Source organism: Corvus cornix, chromosome Z (genome assembly GCF_000738735.6).
Source record: "Corvus cornix cornix isolate S_Up_H32 chromosome Z, ASM73873v5, whole genome shotgun sequence".
Classification (NCBI taxonomy): Eukaryota; Metazoa; Chordata; class Aves; order Passeriformes; family Corvidae; genus Corvus; species Corvus cornix.
Genome location: NC_046357.1, coordinates 65,414,504 through 65,439,721, shown reverse-complemented (window position 1 = coordinate 65,439,721; position 25,218 = coordinate 65,414,504). Strand labels below are relative to the sequence as shown.

Below are 25,218 nucleotides of genomic sequence, written 5' to 3'. Positions count from 1 at the left end.
ATATGTCAATAGGAAGAGCACTATATTTTGCCTTGGGCATAGTATTTTAAAGTCAAAGTAACATTTCAGAAATAGACGTTTCCTCTATAGTGTACTAATTTAGAAAACGAGATAGCTGTGAGAAGCTTTCAATAGCCTGCATAACAGCTGTAGTCTCCTGCAGACCGATGTCTTTGCGTCCAAAGAGGTGATAATACCGTTGTCCAGCCAGAATTGTGTGCTGTCACCACACTGTCCGCTGCTAGAACCAGCTCCAGTCTCCTAGCCAGCCAGAAGGCCTTAGGCATACATACTTTTATGGGAGCATAGCATCAATAAGGAATTCAGACAGTTTCTTAAGAAGTTTTCCAGCACTGCCCACTGTCCTTGTATAACATGGGAACAAAAGCAGCTGCACTAGCACTGCAAAAATATCCCCCAAACCCGTAAAAAAACCTGAACTCAAAAGCTTTCTCCTCTGAAACACCATAATGTCTGTCTTTCTGATTCCTTAGTCATTAGTTGCTATACTCAAGCACTACCAGTGGATTGGCATTAATGGAGATTGCCAGATGGATGTAATATACAGATGGAAGTCAAAGCATGCCATCTTACATCCTGGTATCTCAATAACTTTTGTAACAACTACATGAAGTTTTTAAGGTGGATGCATTACCTCTATGAGGCTAAAAGTTTTCAGAACAGACTGGAGCCCAGTGATTGTAGTGTAGACAAAGGCTTAACACCAACAAGGACTTCAGCTCAAAATCTGGATGATTACAATGACTAAAATTTTTGATGCAAGTAAGCAGATTCACTGTCCATTGCAACATTCAAAGATCGAAAAGCAGTTGCTTCATGTTTAAGAAGTAGTGCTGATGTTGGGGACTGAAGTCTTTCCCTGAAGCAGTCTTTAGAGTCCATGCCATGTGGTAGCCTAAGGCACTAAAAGAGCCATCTAAATGCTGCCATACTGCAGTGCAGGTGATAATGGTGATTACACTGCTATGTGGCAGTACTGCAATCAAAGCACTGAAATTTCCTTTGTTTTTTTTCTCATAACAGAACAACAGTGTGAATTGAGAAGGAAGCCTATTCTCAAGCCTTCATATGAACACAAAAACAAATTCTAAAACTACAGTAGTACTGTAAAAATCAAAAGGACATTAAGACTTTTTCGGAGTAAATAAGAAGTTATAGCTGAGATCTAGTACAATCCTTGCAAAGGTGTCTGATTTAATGTTCTGTTGCAAGGACAGTGCAACTTTCAAAGTCTACTCTGCCTGCTGCTAAATTAATCCATACATTGGTAATGCTGGCTTTAACACCTCAAATATGTCTACATAGACTTGCATGTATTTGATACTGTAGACACACAGAACAGAAAAAGTTAATAAATACAGTGCATAAATGAAGTTTAGCCTCTGTAACAGAAAGAGATATGAGTATCTAGTGGGATTTCAGTCACCTAACAATAAATACCTAGCTATTGGGATGCTAATGAGAATGTAGTACTCTACAAAGGAAGCAGGCATCAAAAATCAGTAAGCTTCTCTAACTGTACAAAAAAAATCCCACCAAGCATCACTGCAAGCTGCAATGAGTTCTTGAATGCTCACAGTATTCTACCAGCTGGGACAGATAAGGACAAGAAGAAAAGGCAAACAGAGGATGGTTTCACAAACACATGAAGGCAGACAGCTGCTAATTGACAAGAAACTGAAGCAAATACACCAGGACTGGGTCAGTTCTTAGGTTCTTGAAAATAAAGCAGCTTTGGTTTGCTGGAACAGAAAAAGTAATTTGTATAAATGGAAAATTTTTATTGTAGTTAATCTCATAATTTACAAGACGCTTGCATAAATTAAGCACCAGTCAGTAAGTCTGCATCTTAGGATGCATCTCCTAGACTGTTCAGTAACTACATGTAATGCTTTTCTTGTTACAAGTACCATGTGAGTATGCGAGCTTTCATGCCACTAACGGTAGAGTATATAGCTAGCAATAAGGAGATACTGTTCTTATTGACAGACAAATGAAGAAGGTAATTGCACTGTAAATTATATTACAGAATCTCCTATATATTTAGCTCATATCTATGGGAACAGTACTTTCAGGGTATATTAAAGGCAACTACAGAAACTGCTATCTTATACCTGTTACTTAAGAAAAAAGACAAAACCTCTCTCCATAAAATCCTAGATGCAGGTTTTCTAGCCTGTTTATATAACTTTTACACAAAACCTCTGTGAGGGAGACATTGGGAGAATGTTTTGCTAATGTCAAAACAATAAAATAATACACACTTTCCTCAACTGAGAGGAAAAAAAAGGTTTTCCTGTTTGGATTCTTTAAATAAACAAGTAAAATGCAAAAGTCAACCAATATTACTAGCAACAAAAACGTAATATTATGTCATACCCTGAAAAAGTGCCCTGAGAAGGTATATCAATGAACTGGAAAATCCCACAGAGCTAAAAAGGTAAACAAATCAAGAAGTCAACAAATCAAATAAGAACTGCTTTACATTTGCATCTGCTTTTGGAAACTATCTCCTTTCTAGTTTTAAGGAGGGCATGCATGACAGAAAGGAACATTATATTGGTGTTAACTGCATGTAATTCTCAGTAACTGGAAGCACTCAGACACTCAGAACCCCCCTGAAAACTGCCCTTCCCTGCAACCTGAGGAATCAGTTTACACACATGCATGCACACTTATAAACAATAACATTATCTGTTTCAAGAAAAAGCTTTTAAAAATACTCCATAAATCTGTACCTGTAGTTACAAATAGAATAACAAACCATATTCTTGTTTTCAACAAAAACAAAATTTGTCTCTGAGTCTAAATCATGCATGAAAGGAGGACAGATTTTTAAACTGCATATGCTTCACATGCTGCTTCAAACAGCAAAGCTTTGCGTGCCTGGCTCAGTGCCAGTTGACAGCTCAGCTGGATATCAATGCACATTCTGACCCCCCTTGCAGCGTGTCACTTCTGAATTGTTTCCGCAGTAGAAAGTTTATTCAACCTCTCTCTCAAATTCAGTGGACCGACCATCATTCTGCTATTTAATCATAGCAGAACAGGTTATTTTTCTGACAGCACTAAAGCCAGACAGCAGTTCCTAATGAACAGCTTGATACAAGTGGAATTTCGACTGTTTTAGCCTCAATTAATTCTGCTGTCAAAACAAATGACTGCTTTTAGTGTTTAGATGTCAAGCTGCATCACAAAGGTCAATTTTGTATGTACACAAACATATAAGCAATTTTTTTCTTGCTATCATCTGATCCTGTGACATGTTCAGTAAAATATTTCCAGCTTTCAAATTCAGAAGCCAGGAAGCCCAAATACATTTTGTCAACGGAACTCAGGAAGCCCAAATATATTTTGTTTCTAACACTAGCCTCCCATTTTTATTGCCTGTCCATCCATGAGAAATGATTTTATAAAACAATAAGAATTTTTTTCCTAGAAAAGGACTTCTTATACTACATTTAAAAAAAAAAGAAGGAAAAAACCCCGAATTCAAGCATATCTTACTTGGAGGAATGCAGAGTAAAGATGACCACCTGTTTTCTTTAAGCTAAATTTCATACATGTGATACAGGTATCATGCTAGTACCAAATTGCTACAAGCAAATCTTAGTTTATGGATTTGGTTAGCTCCTCTTTGCCAAAATGAGGGTAAGGGACAGGAAATAAAACTGGCCAGTTAGCAGGTCAGTCTGACGGAAAACACTGAAATAATACTGGTAAAACCTTATCCTTTAATATAATTCTATAAATATGGTTCCACCACACCAATCATTGAATTTCTGACTACTCTTTGTTACATCCTGAGAATGATATACCAGCCTGGCTGATATATAGCCTCTAGAGATGTTGAAGGCTTCACCAAATCTTTATTTTTTAAAAAAAATCATGTTAAAAAAAGAAAATTATAGCACGGCAATAGTATTCAATTATGGAGAAAAAAGGAAAGGTAGAGGTGATAGTGGCATCAGAAATAATGACAATTATCAGTAGCGACATAGGCAGCACTTCCTTGGAAAGAATTTTTTCAGATGAAGAAATTAACATACGAAGAGAGCATCTAAACAATCAATTTTAACCCTGATTCTGTTACTAGGCTTTCAGCCCTGCACTCAGTTCGCTAGTTCAAAGGAAACATTAATTTCAGGTTTTTCTGGTATTCTGGGTACAAACTATGTGAATACAGCAAGTACACTATACTCAGGGGACAGTATTTCTACGTGGCTTACGGAGAAAAAACAAAGCAGAAAAGGATCATAAGCTGAGTAACCTTAAAATAATTATTATCAGTTAAGATGTTTATTTCAGAAGGAGAGACCGCATTTTTTCCTCTAAAATAAAAAGGTGGCAAATATCAGTTACAAAATATTTTTCATTGCTCTGATAACACACTAGTTTTCAAAAGAGACAGGAAACATGTACCAAAGGCAATGATTCAAGGTAGAGATCCATCTAGGCTGCAACACCTGAGTATGATAACAAACACTTCAAGTTTCAGCTATGATCTATGAAAGTGTGAGGTCTGGGAGCAACAAAATAATGTCAGCTAATGCACCAATCTGCAGAGTGTTACAATCCCAGCCCCTTTTCTCATCCTTTTCTACTCCTGCTTTTGCTTCAACTTCACTCCATATTTTCTCTCTAACTGCATAAAAAACAGGGTGTGAGATATGGCTGGTTTTAACCATTCACAAGCTAAGTGGCAGGCCAACATAAACAATACATACAGATACATGCTCAGCTGACTCTCCAAATGAATAGCTTACATAACTTCAACTGGCTTTGCCTGATATGACATTACTGGTTTGGATGCTTTTTCTTTCTCTAGCAAACTCCACATTGCTAGTCTTTTTTTCCATCAAATTGTGTAGAAAGTAGCAGTCTTGTGAAAATTGTAGGAGAAGTGTGGAAAAAGCAACTGCATAATTCTAGTCTATAATGTAAGTATCTGTAACAAATGGCTCTGCCTGTCTACATGGTGCATGATGCACCTGCCAAAGGTAGACCATGCAAGTATGCAGTGATGAAAGAAATGCACAGACACATTCACTTTTAAAAAGATTCAGCTAGGATTTTGGAACACTAGAGACACTGTAAATATGTCAAGTTATAGCCCACATATTAAAAAATGTCTTCAAAGAATCACATCTTTTTTAACAGTCACACATTCTCCCTGTAAATGAAGAGATGTATAGTTTCTTACTGAAGTTCTGAACTTAAGCCCACGAAATCATCAGAGGTTAAGATGTTTAATGCGACCTTAAGGAGTAAAAATAGGGTAATATATTTTATAGTATCCAGATTTTTTCAGACAAAAATATCTTTTTTCCACTAGAAAACAAAGAACATTTCCTATCTTAAAAGAAAAATATACCCCAAATAAATAAGTTAAAAATCTCAAACCTTTCCTAAATACTAATTACATATAAGGTTATGCTTTTATATAAGTAAAGTACAGGTCTTATTTACCTTATCAGCATAAAACATCTCAGTATGTTTTTTCTATTTTCAGATATTTTAAAGCTATTCAATTTTTCTGGTCATAGTAGAATCCATCATGGATACTACCGCGTTTTCTGATGACTATCACCTACTTAATATACTCTTCCTATTTAAGTCACTGAAATGGACATTGCTTTGCTCCTGCAGTCCCAAAAAACTCTTTTAAATACCAGGCTGCAACTGATTTGTTTGTCTGTAGCAAGAAAATTCCAGTGGGCCCGACAGTACTTCATCTTACTGAGCGTTCCAGATCATGCACAATCTAGCTTTTGCCCTGTTATATCTACTGACGTTGTCTAAGATACTTTTACCAATGCTACAATTCTTCCACTTGCATTAAAAGACTTTTTCAATAAAACTTGCACCCTTATAACTCTCCAGACCATTAAAATCAATAAAATGCATTATAAAACAAGTTTGCAACTTAGATACATGTAACTATTAAAAATCTATGCGGGCAGATCAGACTAGAAGCGCACAGAAGCTTTGGCAGTTTGTTGGTGAAGAAAGGACTGAATTTTTGCATGCAAAATAAAACAGACATCTAGGACAGCAATTAAGATACATTTGCTGGTCCAGTTTTTCAGCTTTTAGCTCCTCATTGAAAACAGCTCTACAGCATAAGACCCTTAGAGACTTTTCTATTTGCCTCAAGCCCAGCTTCTCATAAAAATACTCAAAGATATTCCCACTTAATTTCTTCCATTAACTTCCAAAATACAGCAGTGACCTGCCTTCCTTTACAAAAAATACTTTGCTGAATCCCTTGGACACTGACAGTGTTGATAAAGTAAGCTCATTTGTCAGCCAGCCTTCTGTGTAGAACTATATGTGGGCACAGTCTTTGAGAAATTGTGACACTCCAAGCTATTTGTGCATTTAAGCACAAGCGTCAGCAGCACTAAAATATTCACAGTATTTAAAGAAAATATAAAGAAAATTATTTATAAGAACATAAAATAAATACTTGCTTTGTTGCACTTCCCTGTGAAAAAGAAGCTCAAAGATGTCCTGCAGAGTTGTTCAAAAGTCAGTATTAACCATTTTCAGTGTTTATTTCCATCTACTTTGTTACTTGTCTAGTAACCCAGAAAAGTATTTTTATATGTGCTGTAAACTACTACGTTATCAAACAAACCCATGGAAAAAATAAATGCCACACCCAGCACTGTTTAAAGTCTTTCTTTCAAAGCAGAGTACATTATTTAACCACATAAAATGCCAGTAGCTTTAATCAAAGCAAGCTTCCATACTCCATGGCCCTTGTTTTGCCTCTCAAACTCTGGGAAAGGATTAACTTGTTTCTAAAAATTTTTAGGAGTAATACATTTATTCTTAACCCTCTTCTTTCCCCAGCTGCTTTATCTTGTTTGTTTGGTACATTTCTTCATTAGATACCAAACATGCAGTTTAACACAAAAGACTAACTAAACAGGAGTATTAACATGGAGCGAGCACAACTGTGCATTAACACTATCAGCACTATCTTTCAGCTGTGGTGCAGCTCACTTTGACACTCTTGTATTTGCTTTGGAAAAAACACATAAGCAGTACTTTCCATGGACATTTAGAATTAAAACACTCACAATAAGCAATTGCAAAAGGCCTGAAAGCATCTGATAAATTCACACCAAACTTTGCCTCATCACTGCCAACAGACAGCCACATGAAATGTTTTTCTAATCAAATAATCAATAATTCAGTTGAGTTCGCTGAATCAGAAATCAGTTGAATTAAAGGCTAGGTAAAAGTTGGGATTAAGATGTTTACTAACTTGAAGCTTTAGTGCTTCATGATCTCTGCTAACAGGTAGAGCTCCCAGATGTGTTCCCTCAGAACAGAAGAGGATCACCAGCACACTGAGAAAGATGCCAGGATATTTTTCTCTGGTATGCGCTACCTTGTGAAAAAGTAGTGATCCTGACTATAGAAGTCCTAATTCACTAAAAAATGTATCAACTTCGTCTACTGTGTTGGATTAACACAGCCTACTTTTTTGTGGGTGGGGGGAGAAAAGCTGCTCAAAACTTCTATGTCTGGCACAGAGCCAGTCTCTGAAGGCTCTGACAATGGGCAGGTTACTAGCCCAATTAGACAGGTTGGTAAGGCCTCTGTGATGACATATTTAAGAAAGCAAAAACCGTGGGAAGCTCTCTCTCTTCTGCCAAAAGGTGGTGGGGTGGCTGCCGGGGCCCATCCCGGCGGGGACCTTCCTGAGGCTGAGACTGCGTGGCCGGGGCCCTCCTGAGGCTGGAGCCGCCTGTGCAGTGCTGGTGAGTACCACGCGGCCGGGGCCGGCCATGTGGTGCTGGCAGGGACCATGTGGCCAGCAGCAAGAGACACGGCGAGCAGTTCCCCGATGCAGAGCCCAGATGAGATCAACCTCTCAACTGTAACTTACAGACACCAACTTTCTTTCAAGACAGGGAAAAAGGAAAAGTGAGGACACATGAGGAAAACCAACATGGCAACACTGAGGTGTTAGAGATGAGGTGATATTTTGCTGAAGCCAAAAGGTTATTAAGTTAAAGAATAAAAGTTGTTGGTTCTACGTGTTGTTGTTTGTGGTTTGAATTTGTTCTGGTTGGTTTGTTGGGTGTTGCTGTGAGCTGGGCGCTGTTGAAGACCTGACTAAAAAGGAAGTAGGATGAGGGGGAGGGGACAGAAAAGTAGGCAGTCTGGAGAGAATGTAAGTTCCTGAGAACCCAGCGAATGGGAAAGGGGACAGGGACCGCCCCGGTCCGGAAAGGGTAAAAATATAGCCATTTAGATGGCGGGTGTGTGTGTTCGGCTCTCAGGGGAGGGAGACACACACCCAGCTCAGCTAAATCGTTACTAATAAACAATTTTCTTTTGCTTCGAGGACTTTGTCCCCATTTAATTGTATCTAAAAGTTAGTTCCTTTCTAACAGAGGTCAGTGAAAAAAAGGAGAGGGAGGAGGCGTTCCAAACGTCGGAGCTGAGATTCTCCTGCAAGCCGTGGTGAGAACTATAATACAACAGTTTCCCTATAATTCATGAGGTGCATTGGGGGGTGCAGAGATCCACACGCAGCCCATGAAAAAAGAGTGCTCACGCTGGAGCGCGTGGATACTGAAAAGCTGTAATCTAGTAAACAGAGAGAGATGACCCCTGCTTTTAGAAATAGAGGAAGAGAGCCTTAATTTCCAAACTAGAACAATGTTGGGGTTTTAGGAGTTCTCCTGGGTTTTCTTTCTGTTTAAGGAATTTTCCCCATAGATGTTGCTAGGGGGACAAATTGCTGGGTACTTCAGAAAAACGAAAGACTTAGCCACTGGGTAAGGGGTGCATCTGGCTACTCTTTTATTTCACCTGGGTGTGTGGACAGTCGGTCCCAGCATTTGGACGGAGAGGGAGGCTGCTTTCTTCGGCTGCTTTTTCCTTCTGCCAGAGAAGCCCCAGGATCCCAAGCCCGCCTTCCCTGCCCCGCTGGGAGCCAGGCCGTGGCCGCCCTGCCCCCACCGAGCCTTCGCTGCGTTGTAGCCCTGCTCGCCCTGCCTGCCCAGACCTGCGGTGGGTTCCCTGTTTGGATACATCTCTTCTGCCAACCCAGATTTGTGCTCGTCCCTGCTGTTCCAGCCTGCTGTTCCTGAGGGTCTGGCTGGACACCGGGATCGGCTGCCCAGGGGTTTGTGAAGCCTTTGTCCCATCCCTTCCCGGGATCCCAGGCCGCCAGTGCCGCGTGCTCCCCGAGCTCGCTCCGGAGCGCCCCCTGCAGCCGCGGGGGAACCATCGCACCTGCCCTGCTCACCGGGAGCCGCCAGCGCCCCTGCCGGCTGCGAGCGGAACTGCACCCGAGGGGAAAGGGCCCGACAGCCGAGAGGGCTGGCACTGGGTTTGTGATTGCTGTTACTGCCAGAGTTGTTGTTGTTTTGTTTGACTGGTTATACACATACAGATATATAATAGTAAAGAACTGTTATTCCTCTTTCCCGTATCTTTGCCTAAAAGCCCCTTGATTTCAAAATTATAACAACTCAGAGGGAATCTGCCATTCCAAGGGAGGCTGCTGCCTTCCTTAGCAGACACCTGTCTTTCAAACCAAGACAAACAGCTCATCCTTAAAAGACCAAACCCCATAAACTAAAATGACCCATGCTGGGCAGCTGTGGGAAGACTGCTTGACCCCTGGGAGGAACTCACATTGGAGCAGGTTCAGGCGGGACTGCTGCTTGTGGAAGTTAAAACCACGCTAGAAAAGTTTGCAGAGAACTATCTCCCGTGGCAAGGATCCCACAGCACAGCAGAAGAAACTCTTTTCCTTAAGCATACTGAAGAAAGATTTTTAAGAAGTGCAATAATGACCAAAACCCCATGTTTCGTTTTCTTGCGCTGTCAGTGGAAAAAGGGAGGGACTGGGAAAGAAAGGTGTTCTGAAGATTTGCTTTGGTTCTCATTACCCTCTTTACTTTTAGTTCTGTTAATAATAAGTCTTCTTTATACTGTTTAAGTATGAACCTGTGTTGCCTGAAAGCATTTTGGTTTTCTTTCAATAATCCTTATCTCAACTCATGAAAATGAAGTTTTCAATTCCCCCTCCTCTGCTCAGCCATAGCAGAGGAAAATAAGTAGGTGGGTTTCTTTCATGGGTTACCCAGTGGGTTAGCTTAGCCAGTGTCAAGCCACGACATCTACTTAATATCATTTCCAGAAAGAATTTCAAAATGACAAAAAAAATTCCTAAATTAATATCTCCACTTTACATGAACAATCTTACTCTTTTCCATGACTGGAGTTACCAGGAGCCTTGAGACTGATTTTCTGCATGGACAAATAAAGTAAAATAGGTTTTCAACAGCTCCAAAAATCAACAGACCAGACTTTTTTTTAATCAGGATTACTGACCAAATTGTCAGTTTTTGCATTTGGTGGAGGGAAGAAACAGAATAAAAATATTACATCTGTCCTTTTCTGAATTTTGTTATCTGTGGAAGCACCATGTTATTAAAAATACTCATACTACATTTCTAATATGTAAAATGACAAGAAGAACAAAAGTCTAATACTTTACTATATGTGCAAGAGCCAGTGATGGCTGACAAACAGCAACTGTTGATAATAAACATTGTAATGTACCGTTATCATTTAATCCGAAGAGTAGATGAATTGTAGGCACGAATTTTCAATATTTTTTAAAATACAAACCTCTTTTAGGCCCTGTAAAAAGTTCAAGTTTATTAAATGGATAATGAAAGGAGACAAGAAGTAATTTTATGGGCTCAGAGATTGTGATACATGGATCAAGCTAGCACAAAACCAATACTTTAAAAAATTATTATAACTGAAAATGACCCAATGCCTCTCTCACGCTAAGTAACAGCACAGCATATGTAGCAATTGCCATCTGCACATCATTGTTTTATTGGAGAACTAGGGAGCAAACAAAGATTATGGCTTTCCATTGTTTTATCTGCATTACATTAAAATCCTTGATTTAATCTTTAATAATTTTTAAGAAAAAAAGGCAAAAATAGAGAACAAACTACCACCAACTACTAATAACGATACCAGAACGAATTATTGAAGACAAAGGCCTTTTACAATGGGATTACATCGGTGGTGGATGAGGGAAGAGCAACTGATGTCATCTACCCTGGACTTCCGCAAAGCATTTGACATTGTTTTGCATGACATCTTGGTCTGTAAACTGGAGAGACACATAACTGACAGATGGACCACTTGGTGGATAAAGAATTGGCTGGATGGTTACACTCAAAGAGTTGCCATCAACAGCTCCATGTTCGAGTGGAAAGCAGTGACAAGTGGTGTTCCTCAGGGGACAATATTGGGACTGGTGCTGTTTAACATCTGTGTCAGTGATATGGACAGTTGGGAGCACCCTCAGCAAGTTTGCCAATGACACCAAGCTATGTGGCATGGTGGGAACACTAGAGAGAAGGAATGCCATCCAGAAGAACCTAGAACAGGCCCAAGAGATGGACGTCTGCAAACCTCTGGAAATTCGAAGAGGCGAAGTGCAGGATTCTGGGCAATCCCAAGCACAAGTACAGGCTGGGCAGAGAATGGGTTGAGAGCAGCCTTGGGGAAGAAAGATTTGGTGGTGTTCATGGACAAGCGGTTTAACACGACCCGGCAATGTGTGCACAGAGCCCAGAAAACCAGTTGTATCCTGAGCTGCATCCAAAGCAGTGTGGGCAGCAGGACAAGAGGGGATTCTGTCCCTCTGCTCCACTCAGGTGAGATTCCACCTGGAGTACTGCATCCAACTCTGGGGTCCCCAGCACAAGAAGCTACCCTGTTGAACTGACTCCAGAAGAGGGCCACTATATTGATCAGAGGTCTGGAGCACCTGTCCTGTAAGGAAAAGCTGATAGAATTGGGGTTGTTCAGACTGGAGAAGAGAAGGTTCCAGGGAGAACGTAGAGCACCTTCCAGTACTTACAGTGGGCCTACAAGAAAGATTGGAGAGGGCCTTTTCACAAGGGCATGTAGTGACAGGAAGGAGGGAATGACCTTAAGATGCAGGAGGACAGGTTTAGATTAAATACTAGAATGAAATTCTTTACTGTGAGTGTGCTGAGGCATTGGAATGGGTTGCCCAGAGAGGTTGTGGATGCCCCATCTCTGAAAGTCTTCAAGGCCAGGCTGGATGGGGCCTTCTGGGTGAACCATGTAGTGGGCAAAAACTAATAAAGGAACAAACACACATATTTAGGTCCCCATGTATGAGAAGAGGACACAGCAATTAAGTAACTAAAATTAAAAATTACCCATGATCAGCTACAGATATATAGGCATTCACTAACCTCTTAAAAGACATTTGATATTAACCTGACAATTTCAGACATCAAATATAAAAAGAACATGAGCTTAAACTTCTTAGCAGTTTCTATGTCTTGTGCACCAATGTTGCACACTAGAACAAACCAATTTTTAATAGATTAATAGAAGATTAAGTATCTAGAGCTAGAGCTCATCGATACCTCTCTAATCTGGAATAAGATTACTCTGGTATCACCTGCATTATTGATTTAAATATACTTCGGAAGAAAAGCAGACATTTTCTGCCATACAATAAATAAATTTTCCAAGGAATATGAAGCATCAGACTATAACAAACAGGAAACAAATCAGAAGTGGGCAAGTTTTGATGAACATTGTAGGACTTCATGAATGATTAAAGCATCTTCCAGTTGATGGTATCAAATCTGCTATTAAACCTAACACCAGGAAGATACCACAGATTCCTAGAATGGTTTGGGTTGGAAGGAACCTTTAAAGGTCATCTAGTCCAACCCCCCTGCAATGGGCAGAGACATCTTTGACAATATCAGGTTGCTTACAGTCCTGTCAAACCCGACCATGAATGTTTTGTGGATGGGAAAATTACCACTTCTCTGGGCAACCTGTTCCAGTGTTTCACCACCCTCATCATAAAAAAGGCTTTACTTCTATCTAATCTGAATTTACTCTCTTTTTGTTTAAAAATATTACTCCTTGCCATATCACTACAGGCCCTATTTTCTTGTACCCATCTTTCCTATAAGGCTGCTTTGAGCTCTGCAAAACCACAATCAGCTCTTTCTGGAGCCTTCTTCTCTTCTCCAGGCTGTACAACCTCAACTCTCTCAGCCTGTCATCATAGGAGAGGTGTTCTGATAAACTCGGTGTCCCTCCTCTGGACCACCCCAACAATTCCATGACCTTTCCATGCTTGAAACCCCAGAGCTGGATGTAGCCCTTCAGGTGGGGTCTCAGCACAGCAGAGCACAGGGGCAGAATCCCCTCCCTGGCCCTGCTGCCCACGCTGCTTTGGATGCAGCCCAGGACACATTTGGCTTTCTGGGCTGTGAGTGCCCATGGCTGGGTCATGTCCAGCCTCTCACCCACCAGCACCCCCAAGTCCTTCTGGGCAGGGCTGCTCTGATCTGTTCATCCCCAGCCTGTAGTGATACCAGAGACTGCTTCGACCCAGGTGCAGCACCTTGCACTTGGCCTTGTTGAACCTCATCAGGGATCACATGGGCCCATTCCTTGACCTCATCCTGGTTCCTCTGGATGTTAGAGGCAGTTCAAGGAACACATTAAATTCTGATCTGAAGCCTTACTGACTCTGCCAGCTTCGTTTTTCAGTGTTTTACACTAAGTGACCTTTTATTCAGTTAAAATTAAAGATTTGCAACAGGATGTAATAATTTCGTCTTTTGTTTTGGTTTTTTAACACTGAATGGAAGTCAGAAAGCAAAAAATATAACTTCTTCAAATATTGTATTACTAAAACCTCTAAATTCTAAACTGATTTAATAAAGAAAAAAAATTAAAACAAATTCGGTAAGAAGCAGGTTATAAAGCTGACTAGATAAGTTATTTAGGTAGCAGTGCAAAAAGAGCCATTGTAAAGAAGTTCCTGAGTGAATTAAAAAACTCTCACAAAGCATTACTGTTTGAAAGAAAATCTGTTATTTGCGCTAGAAAAACTTAAATTCTAGATGCCCCTGTATATTATGACTCCAGGTGACAGAAATTAGCCACCAGGGGGAGCCCATATAATCTGTCAAAAGGACGTCCCTGTACAGACACATTTCAGATACGCAATAAACTTTACTGTAAATGGTTCTTAGTTCTCCATAATAAAACAGCCCTTATCAGTACTTCATGTCAGATTGATTCTTATTTTTACAGATATAAATAAAAGCAAGTGAACTCTACTGTGAAGAACTATAAATAGCTAGAATATACTGAAACAAACTAAAATATTTTGTTATGCATTACTTTTTAGTTTATTTTATCTGAAAGTACCTACCATCTCACTGGTCATAGTAGCCCACAAATAATATGGATGAAAGAAGGCCTACATAGTTCTAGGGAAATTTAAAGTATTGCCTTCAAACAGATTTAGGTCCGTGACATTCAGAAGACATTTTTTCTGCATTTGTTTTGTAAGCCAAGTCAGTATCATTTTTTTACACTGAATATTGAGATTTTTCTGAGGAGCTGCCTCCTTCTTCAGCCTAATTAATAAATACATCCCACAGACTTTTAACATTTGCTCCATGAATTAAAATATCTTTGCATCATGAAAAGTTCTCAGACATAAAAAAGTGGGGGTTTAATAAAAAAAAAAGCAGTCCTTAACAGTGGATGTCTCCATTTCATTCTTAGAAGGCTGATACCTCACTTTGCCTTCCAAATCTTTCAAATTGTCAAAGTTTTATGATTCTAATTTAATTAAACAAATATATTAGAAGCAGTAAGCATAATTAACATCATTAGTAGTCTGTGTTGCTAGTCTTTGACACTTCAAAACTTCCTGTGAATTTGTATTCTTTTTCTGCTGAATTTGACTGTGCTTTCTTCCTGTACCATGACTGCTTTTGCAAAGTTGATATCAATACAATAATTTAACACAGTAATTAAAGAAAATTCAAGATGCATACATTTACACACTAAATTTGCTATCATTCCCTAAAACACTTTGCCTAATTTTCTTAGAATACATTTGAAGAAGTTTTTATTTGGCCCCAGAGAGTACAGACAGGATTTGAAGAACTGTAAAGCAGGAAGTAAGCAAAAAGTGTGTAATTTCTCCATGAAATTAAAAAGTTAAGTACTACTTCGCTTAAAACTACAATGTTGTCTAGCAAAATCCACAGTAATAGGATGGATGACTTGAAGTGCACACTGTTCTAGGACAAATTAGCAAGGACCTTTGTAAGCCAGGCAGCCAGAATCTTAAATGCAAGATGGAGATCCCTAGCCATGATATCTTGGCAACAGCTAATCAAAGAGGTCTGAATACTGAACTGTCACATGTCTTTGTCCTGTTTCAGACCAATTGAACTTGAAACCCTGAAGTTCACACATTTTCTTTTTTGATCTTTACTGAAAAATTGATAAATACACAGGAAACTCTCAAAAATCTTTCCATATGTAATCTTACCTCAGCCCACTTGGATATCAGCATTAGAGGATCACAGAAAGAATATGAAACAATGTTATGTTAAAAACACCTCACAGACACACTGCAAGATACCTAATAATCATATTTAACAATTTACTATAAATTTTCACTATCTACTCTGGTATGTACATTCTTGCTCTGGAAAAAAACATATTTGTGTACCTTTACTAGAAGACAGAGATGTTAGTGAGGACTCCCAGTGTTGAAGGAAACAGTACTACTAATTCCTGTATTCACATGCCTGGTGACTGTATATTCATGCCAATATTAAAGTGACACTATACTGGCCATACTGTGAGAATGCTTTTTTATGCCAGTCCAGGAAAGTCTCATACACCACAACCAACCAGTAGAACCTTCAGAAAGTACTATTCACTACTCACTATTACTACTTATAGAAAATAGTATTACTAGAATAGAAAGTACTATTACTACTTACCTAAGAAGCAATACACATGACTGTATATTAAAATAGATTTTATAAAAAATAAATATTGTCTATTAAAATAATAATTTTAATAAAAATATAATTTTAATTGGTAAGCTGAATAAACTGATGCAGCTGTTCCAGCACTTCAATAAGCAGCTTTATAGACATCTGCTCTGAATATGTTTATATTAAATACAGTTCTGAAATATAATTCATGCAGAATGTGTACAAGAAACACATAGCAGACAACACATAGTTTGTACAAGGAACTACAGTTCCTTGACCGATTTCCCTGATGTTCCAGGAAACAGTATAGCTTGGTAGTACAGACCTAGAAATTACCAAGCTTTATGAACACAAATACAACATGCACATGAAGAATTCTGTGTTACCAATTCCTATGAACCATTCAATATCAAAGTTAATGAGTACTAAGAACGTGAACTTATGTTAAAAATATAGCACATTAACAAATATAGGTTTGACTTTTTATTGGAAATGGAAATTACCAGTTTTAAAGCTAACATTTCCTATTCTGTTAGTTTTAATCTCTTACCAGGCCTTTCCTTGCCAGTTCCTTTTGACTCAGCAAATTTCTGTATTAAACTCTCAACTGTAGTATTTGTCATGTTATTAATAAACTCTTCGTGCACCTTCAAAAAAAAAAAAAAAAAAAAAGAATGTGACTAACTTTAAAAAGTAGTTTTTGCTATAGTTAGGGTTAAAAATACTTCCCTCTAAAATACATTACAAGACTTAGAGAAATCAACATGTTATTTTATCTAGGAACCCCCTTCTCTTTCCTGCAGTATTAGTGAGTGTGGGTACAATACAGACAAAAAATGAAATGACAGGTCTAGGTTTTACTTCTATTTCTTCCATCTAAACAACTTGTGTATATGTATTTTTCTGAATTTGTCAGTATATCCCACTATAATGCCAGGAAGACAAGCAGTTTTTTAAGCCAGCACCAGTTTAGGGTGTGAACTGTTACTACTGTATTATCACAGCTCCCACCTGCTTCAGTAAAAGCATTACTGTTGTAATAGTTTTGGTCTAACAAACGAACAACAACATGTTGTTAATAGATTTTTCCAACAAGGCAGGATATGTATGTGCTTTAGAAATAAATACCATGACCCTTGTGATGATCACTTATTAGCAGAAAATGTCAATACTGAAGTGTAAGCAAATAAAGTGACACTTCAAAAATTAAAAAATTAAGGACTGCTTAGAAAGATTATTAATTAAACCAACTTATATCTAAACAAAAGATATTATAAAAGCTTTTGTTACTAAATATCTTTTGCTCATAAAATCCAAGAGTATAAAATATATGGAAACTTTTCAGAGTGATATAATTTCTCGTTCCAATTAAAAAAGTAGTATCCTAATTCTGTGTGAAATGAGTACTAAGTTAATATCCAGGGAGCAGAACTTAGAAATACACTAAAAAATACACTAAAAATTCTTCCACTTTCAAATTCTCCTAATATTTTGTTTTCTGTTAAGACAAAATTTATTCAGACTTACTCTGTAAATTTTGTGACACTGAACTTTTAAATGCAACAGAAAGCCATGGCAATTTCAGGTTATGTTGACTTTCCATAATTTCAAAGACGTAATTACCATAAACACAGTAAGAAATATGCCATTTTATAGTTAAGAAAACATAAAGCATGATCCGAACAAGAAAAAATTATGGTATAAAAAATACCTCTCCTATTTGAAAATGAATTTCTTTTATGGTATTTGACAATGATTGTATAATCTCTTTCATACGAAGAAGGTGCATTTCTTCTATGTCTTGAAATTTCTGCAAACAAATATGAGCAATTAATCATAATGAAAACATTTCCTGAAACACTAAATCTTACATTTCAATAATTAAATACATTAAAATGAAAAAAATCAAATAAGCCTCTTTTTTTTCTCTCTACATCTTTAACATGATAATTACATATAAGAAAGCAAGATGCAGAATGCAGAGAGTTATGAAATAATGCACTTTAGTAAGCAATATATCCTTTCAGAACCATTACTGAACTTTTTTTACTTACTTTTTGAACTTTCATCTAACCCTTCCAAAAAAATCTGATCTATTTGTACCAAAAGAAAATAGCTTTAGAGGGTATTCAAATTTTCTCTTTTCGCCATTACTGAAGAGTCCTGTTTTTTCATCTAAACCAAGAAATCTTATTTCTTGATCTGTTTTGCACTTCCTTTCTAGAACACTCTCCTCCTTGTAAATATACATACTCTTTCTCTAGTTAAATCTATATTCTTTGCTTCTTTAAATACGATTCATTTGATCTTTAAACTTATACATAATCTTTAAACCTATCATACATAATTTTTACAGTTTGTTCCTTTTTACCCAGGCTGTCATCTGACAGCCATTTTAAAATTACTTCCAAAGTTTTCAATGGTCCCTTTCTGGCCAAAAATCAGAACTAAAAATGTTCTCATCCTCCCCAACAGTGAACCATAATAGTCTTGAAATCCTTGTTTACTTCTGCTCTTTCCTAGTTCTCCTAGTTTCCTAGCCTATTTCTGTAACTGCCCTTTTAAGTGTGTCCAAACTTTGGTGCACCACTTAACCCTCTCTCCAGTTTGCACAGGGTTCTGTGAAGATCCCCATCTCACATCTCCTGCTACTCTGATTCACAATTATGACTCCACACATGCAAGACAAATATCTCTAGCTTCTTGGACCCTCAGTCTTCTTCCATACTTACGTACTTCTGTAGTCATCACTCAGGGAGATTAAAACTATTTTCCTTTTCTCCAGCAGCCTTCCTCTTAATTACAGAGGATATGGTCATCCTGTGGAGCCTACCCTATAATGTTACTTCTTTTACTGGACATTGTAAGACAGATTTAAGCTAAACCAAATGATTGTGCACTGAAAGAAATTAAAATACTCACACCCCTCACTGGTTTTATTTTCAGAATTAATCAGCATATTTTCAAGTGAAATGTATGCTGAATTAGGATACTACAGTGTGTGCTTCACATCAAAGCAGGATTCCATATATCCATGGATGTTATTTTTCCTATCACATCATCTTTAAAGCAGCTGTTGTGCAACCAAACTGTGGGTGCAGCTACACCATTATACTTTAAATGAATTCCACACATATATCTTTAATTGGCAATTTTCATTTCCAGTACGGACAGATGTGGAAAGTTTACAAGTGTCCATTAAAACATTAAGTGAAAGTTTAAGTAAAAGGAACTAAGGGCATCTAGTCAACTGTGGTCTAAAATGTAGCAAGAAATGACATACGCAATGACACAGAGAACCTGAAATCTTCCGGAATACAGTCTTTTAAAAATCCCCAGAATCTTGAACAGATATAATGGCTTTTCATAACATCAGGTAAATCCTGGGTACACATTTTAACAAGCTGCAACTTAAGCGTTTTGATGGAATAATAATGAAAAGCCATGATGGATCTCAGTATTGAAACTCCTATGAATGATTTCTGGGTGCCCAGCAATTCAGAGGATTTTCCACATAAACACAATGCATATACAATACTTCTAGAAGTTAATTTTGCTTTCTTCCAAAAATCTCTTCAAAACATTTAGAGTGCCAGCACTCCACTGTGTCATTCAAGGACAGTGCTATCACAACATACACAGTCAGTGTTTGCCTTTCAAACAAATCAATTTCCACAGGGACCAGTTTTCTGAAATCTTCCATTTCAGAAAGCTCCAGAAATGAAATAGAATACATTAACCTACTTCAAAGGTAACTCATTTAATGCAAAACTTACCTGTGCTGTTTCAGTCATTTTCAGTTCAAAATCAGATTTAAATGTAGCATACTTCTCCACATACAGTTTATAGGTATCTGTTGCTTTCTTAGATTTAACTGCTGCCTATAGATCAATACAAAAATGTGTCAAATGTCACACATAAAGGATTTTAAAGTTACTATTAAAAGAAAGCCTCTCTAAAAATCTCTAAAAGATCTCTAAAAATTATCCAGAGGCATACCAAAACAGAGAAGTGTAACAACAAAATTTCAACACCAAATATCTCGGATTAAAGCTATTAGAGATTTTACTGTACATAAATCACATACAAGTGTAACAAAGCATTTAACTCAATTAAATCCCTTCCCCTTATAAGCAATGAAAATTTTATAATAATAGTTATAATAAAACTTGTTTTGAAATAAAATTTTTATTGCTCAAGATAACTCATTAGCTCTTGTAAAATATGAACAATAAATTTATATTTGCAACAGCAAAATAGGAAAAAAGCAGGGTTGGAATACAGAGCAAACAGTTATAAGTGCAATTCTGAAAGAATCAATGGTAAAAATACCAAGATGGTGAAGTTCTCTTAGAAATGAAGGAAGAAACTCAAAAGTATGGAAGTTACATCAATGGTTTAACAGATATTTGAAAATGAAGCTAGTGCAAAATATAGTGTTTGGTCAGATATAGGCAGGTCAGTTTTATAATTAATAATCTTTTGGGGATTTATCCTTTTCTTTTAATTATTTGTTGCTAATAAACAAAAATCTTCTTTCTGGGAGTTAAGTAAAACACAAAACAAAATACAGGAAAAATCTCAGTATTACATGCAGAATAAAACTGAATGAGGTGACTTGTAGAAGAGAAAAAGTTATTTTCAAAGTTTACAGTGTGATGCACAAGATGAAGTCTTTCAAACCTTTGATATTCTATTTCCAAGTTAAATGCCAATGAAAATCATCTTGAACACCATTTTCTTTCCTAGCTTCTTTATTCAACATGTTTACTGTCTCACTGTAATTCCCCATCAGTTGTAACTCAAAAGTATTCCTGAATTGTTAATGACATCAGTTAAGAGAGTTGTATATTCACTATTTGTTCTAGCTCTGATTAGCCCTCCTCCTCCTTTCAAATCAATTTCATCTGTCTAACTATTTTTTAGAAACTGTTTTTTACTAACAATGATTTGTGAAGCTGAGTGCTATCCATAATTTCAAATGAATTAACAGAAAGACGCCCTCTGGCAAGACAGACAGAGAGATTCTGCAATTTCCAAGAGAAAAATAACAGATAATCATGAGTAACAGTGTATCATTAGCACTCCAAAGGAATAGGAACTGAAGCTACCACTGTTTTTCCAGTTACAATGAAAACTTACGCAGATCTTAGCCACATACTCTTCTAAACTCAGCATAACAGAACCTGAAAATACTTCATGTAACAAGAATCATTCAGAAAAGTTTTATCAAACCCATCAGTTTATTATCCTGAATTTTACTTCATGATTCTCACTCTTACACATTTACACAGGGGAACCACCGAGAAGCACAGGGCCCTATCTTGTTTCCCAATTGCCATTTACTATGCTGAAAATACAACATGCTCCATGAAATCTTGCTTTTAAAATTAAGGCTCCTCTGCAGTTGATTCCAAATTTCATCACTAAAAAGGAAGGAAATGTCAAGTTAAAAGACGTAAAAAAGGGGTTATTTTTCGGTAAAGCATTTTTAATTGAACCCCATGTGCAAGGGAGATTGACAAAACAAAAACATTCTTCACCTCCTATCATGTTTAATGAGGAGCAGAATGCCAGTATTACATGTTGAAGAGCAATTAAAAACTAACTACTCAGCAGGACAGACAAGATGATAAAACACATGGACATTGTATGATTAACTAGCAATCTCTTCTGAAAACAGGATGTGACTATTCTCAGGTGCAGCAATTGCTAGAACTCTATTTACCAGACTTACAGTATGTGACAAGATTTACAGTATGTGAAAGAATAAGGGTCAGTCAAGTATTTTTTAAGTCACTATAAATGGAGAAGTTTACGTGTCAGAGAACAACAGGAAATTATTACACAACTTAGTATTAACTTTCAGCTGCAGTGAGACTTGCAAGGTCTCAGATACCTCCTCAGATTTTTCAATAAAGTATCTCTCCAAACATTTGGCTTTGTGATAAACTCTTAGTATACTGGTGCAGATCCCTTGTTTTCTGACAAAGCACTTATTCTGTGATTTTGCCAGTAAATAGTTTTCATGTTGCACTGAAAGTAATAAAGCTATTTTCTACCAAAGGAAAAATAAATTATTACAATCTTTGGTCACTCTGTTTATGAAATTGCAAGTGTAAATTTGAATAGAGGCATGACTGAAGAGATGTGACAGTGTCAGTTACCTGCTCCCACTGGAAACATTTTTTAAGTACTTGCAGAGCATCCAGCTACGACCTGATTGTAGCTAAGGAAGACGCATACAAGAGTAAAAAACTGACCCTCCTCCTACAGTGCTTCCTCTTTCTCCCTTCTCATGTAGACATCTGTCATGCTGAAGATTTTTTTGTTTCCAAATGAACAAGGATAATGCTACATGTTAAAAAGCCTTCCCTCAAGTCAAGTTTTCCTACTGAAATTCTATTTAGAAGAATTCAAGAAAACTATACTTTGAATACACTCACAGGGAAACATCTGCCCACACACGTCTGATTCATGTCTAGAATCCAGCATCAACTGTCATTTGAGGCAAAAGCTGGGGTGAAAAAAACTAGATTTATACCAAGATAAAACATTTGAAACATAGTCAACAGAATCACTTTTGTCATCAGTGAAAAGACAATAACCAATGCTATCTTCTCCATTAAGATAGCAGGACTAAAAGCAAAAAGATCATTCTAACAAAAAACAAAGTCCTACACAGATCAGTTAATTGAAATGGAAATAGCCAGAGGAATCAAGATTTAATAAGAGAAGTTATAATTAGAGACAAGGAAATGTGACCTCCTTCCTCTACTAGTTAGATTCCTGAAAACAGGAAAAAGTTACTTTTTTCCCAGCAGGTCATGGAAGGGGATCCTTCCCCTCTACTCAGCACTGGTGAGGCCCCACCTGGAGTAGTGTCTAGTTCTGTGTTGTTCATTGCAAGTGAGACATGGACATACTGGAGAGGGTCCAGAAAAGGGGTATGAAGATAATTCAGGGACTGAAGCATCTCTCCCTTGAGAAAAGACTGAGACTGCTGGAACTGTTCAGCCTGGGGACAGGAAGCCTTAGGGATTATCTTAGCAAGAGATATAAATACCTGAAGGGAGGGCACACAGAAGGTAAAGTCAGGCTCTTTCCAGTGGTGACCAGTGACAGAACCAGAGACAATGCGTACCAACAGAAAACACAAAAGGTTCCCTCCCTCTGAATGTCAGGAAACACCTTTTTCCTGTGAAGGTGATTGAGCCCTGGCACAGGTTGCCCAGAGAGACTGTGGAATCTCCGTCCTTGAAGATACTAAAAAGCTGTCTAGACAAGGTCTTGAGTAACTGGCTGGAAGTGGTCCTGGCTGAGCATGGGGAATAGACAGGATAACTTCCAGAGGTCCCTGTCAACCTCAGTCATTGAGTGATACTGTGAATGGATCAACACCCCCACCATAACACAAGGACAGTACTAAATACATCTCAAGATACTCATCCCTTGAGTCTCTGGTCCATGAAATTGGAACCTTTTAAAACAGCAGTGAAACTGTTGGTAACACATTTTTCTTTATTGAACAGACTTGAAATACTCATGTACTTAGCTACTTTATCTCATTGCAGGGATAACACAATTACTCCTGAGTTCAGTAACAAGGGCATTGAGTATTTGAGTATTTACATAAGGAAATATATTCAAAAACATAAGAGATGCTAAAACAGTTGAGCACAATTTCTGTTGAAGCCACTGCACAAAACTATCATTTGATGCAGGTATTTACAAAGTGAAGAATTAGAACTACGGTACAGCTAGAACAGATAAGGAAGTAACTGTAAACAAAACATAATTAGGTATTCACAATATTATGCATATTACAAAATAGTCACAACTACTATTTTTAACTACATTTAACCCTTTCTGAGCATTTCACTTATTAAAACAAGGTGAACATGTAAGACAATTAGTAACAACTAAAGTAAGAGCTACCTTTTCAATTTCTCTCTGTGTTGCTCCTTCCTTTTTTAAGCGTTCTTGTTCCACACACTTTGCATTGTAGTTTTCTTTTGATTTCTGCAAGGCCTGAGTGATACTTTGAATATTTTGCACTGCTTCCAAAGTTCCTGAAACATCTTCTTTAGTCTGCCAAATACCACATGGTTGTCAAAACCAAACCTTTTTAATTTTACTGTTAACAAGTGATTGGACATATGTAGGAAAAAAAAATTAATAACCTTTTTATAAGCTTTGATCTGTTCATCTCCATACTTGTGAACTTCTTTTATTAGTTCTTGTAACCTCCGCACAAGATCCAAGTGACAACTTGCTAGTTTTTCTGTTGAGGTTTTGAAAACATCCCAAACTGGTGCAAATGTCCTGCATTGAGGAAAATAAGATGTAATGTTAATCTGGATTTTTTCTTTCAGTTGGCAATTTTTTTAGTAGTGCTAAGGGATAATCAGAAAGTTTACAGTTCACTTCTCTTCTTAAAATTGAAACAAACAAAACACCCAACAACTGCTGTAAATTCTTATTAAATATGTTCCCAATGTACTTGGCATCCTATCCACTAATTTTTCCATGTTTTATGTTTTACTTGTATTAACTCTAATACGTAAAATACAGCAAAGTTCATTTCATGCTATGATGAGCACACAATAATGCCAAGTGTCAAGATGGCGCAAGAACAGCTTAAAAATAATTTAACACGTAGTAAGTATTACTATGTATGTACTTGAACAGTGTGAACAAATCAGAAATTTCTTGGTTAGTTACGTTTCTAGTTGTCTTACATCATTGCAGCCACAAGATGGAGGAAAATATATTGGCAAAGATGGTCTGCCACTAAAAGGGATTTAGTGATTAATAAAGATGAACAAAGAGGTGGGATCATTTCCCAGATTCAGATTTCTGTGTTGAATGGGCTTTCTCCAGCTATTCTAAAGATACACTTCTGCCTTGCTATTGTGGTTAATGCTGCTAAAAAGTCAATACTAACCATAGGCTTTAAAGCTCTTGTGTTCAGAGGTTCTGTACCTGCTTGTTAGTTTAAAGAGCAGCAACAACTATTATCAAATTATCCACTGATGAAAGCTCCCCACACTTCTAGATTACATTACTACGAATAAAAAAATAAATCTAGCTTTATCTCAGAAGTCCAAGTTTTCAATGGCCTAATCTTTCCAATGAAAAAGCATCCATTAATCATTCCAGTTGTTAAAAACATACCGTATGTATAAAACTTCCGTTTTTCCATAGATTTATTCCACAGAGAAGTCTCATTCTGAACATCTCTGAGAACAGATAACACTCCAAAAATCAGAAATAATAGAAATAAATAAATTCACTGCCACATTTGCAGGCCACA

General features: G+C 37.5%; 1 protein-coding gene across 7 annotated transcripts in view; it reads right to left on the bottom strand.

Moving 5' to 3' along the window:
- FCHO2 (FCH and mu domain containing endocytic adaptor 2) overlaps positions 1-25,218 on the bottom strand; it is an 85,809-nt gene that overhangs the window by 45,368 nt on the left and 15,223 nt on the right. For all 7 annotated transcript variants that reach the window (XM_039566509.1, XM_039566502.1, XM_039566503.1 and 4 more), the window contains 5 exons: positions 24,086-24,227; positions 23,841-23,993; positions 19,679-19,783; positions 17,614-17,712; positions 16,453-16,549 (listed from right to left, as the gene is read on the bottom strand). In XM_039566509.1, the coding sequence (XP_039422443.1) occupies positions 16,453-16,549; positions 17,614-17,712; positions 19,679-19,783; positions 23,841-23,993; positions 24,086-24,227 (596 nt within the window). The remainder of the gene's footprint in view (positions 1-16,452; positions 16,550-17,613; positions 17,713-19,678; positions 19,784-23,840; positions 23,994-24,085; positions 24,228-25,218) is intronic.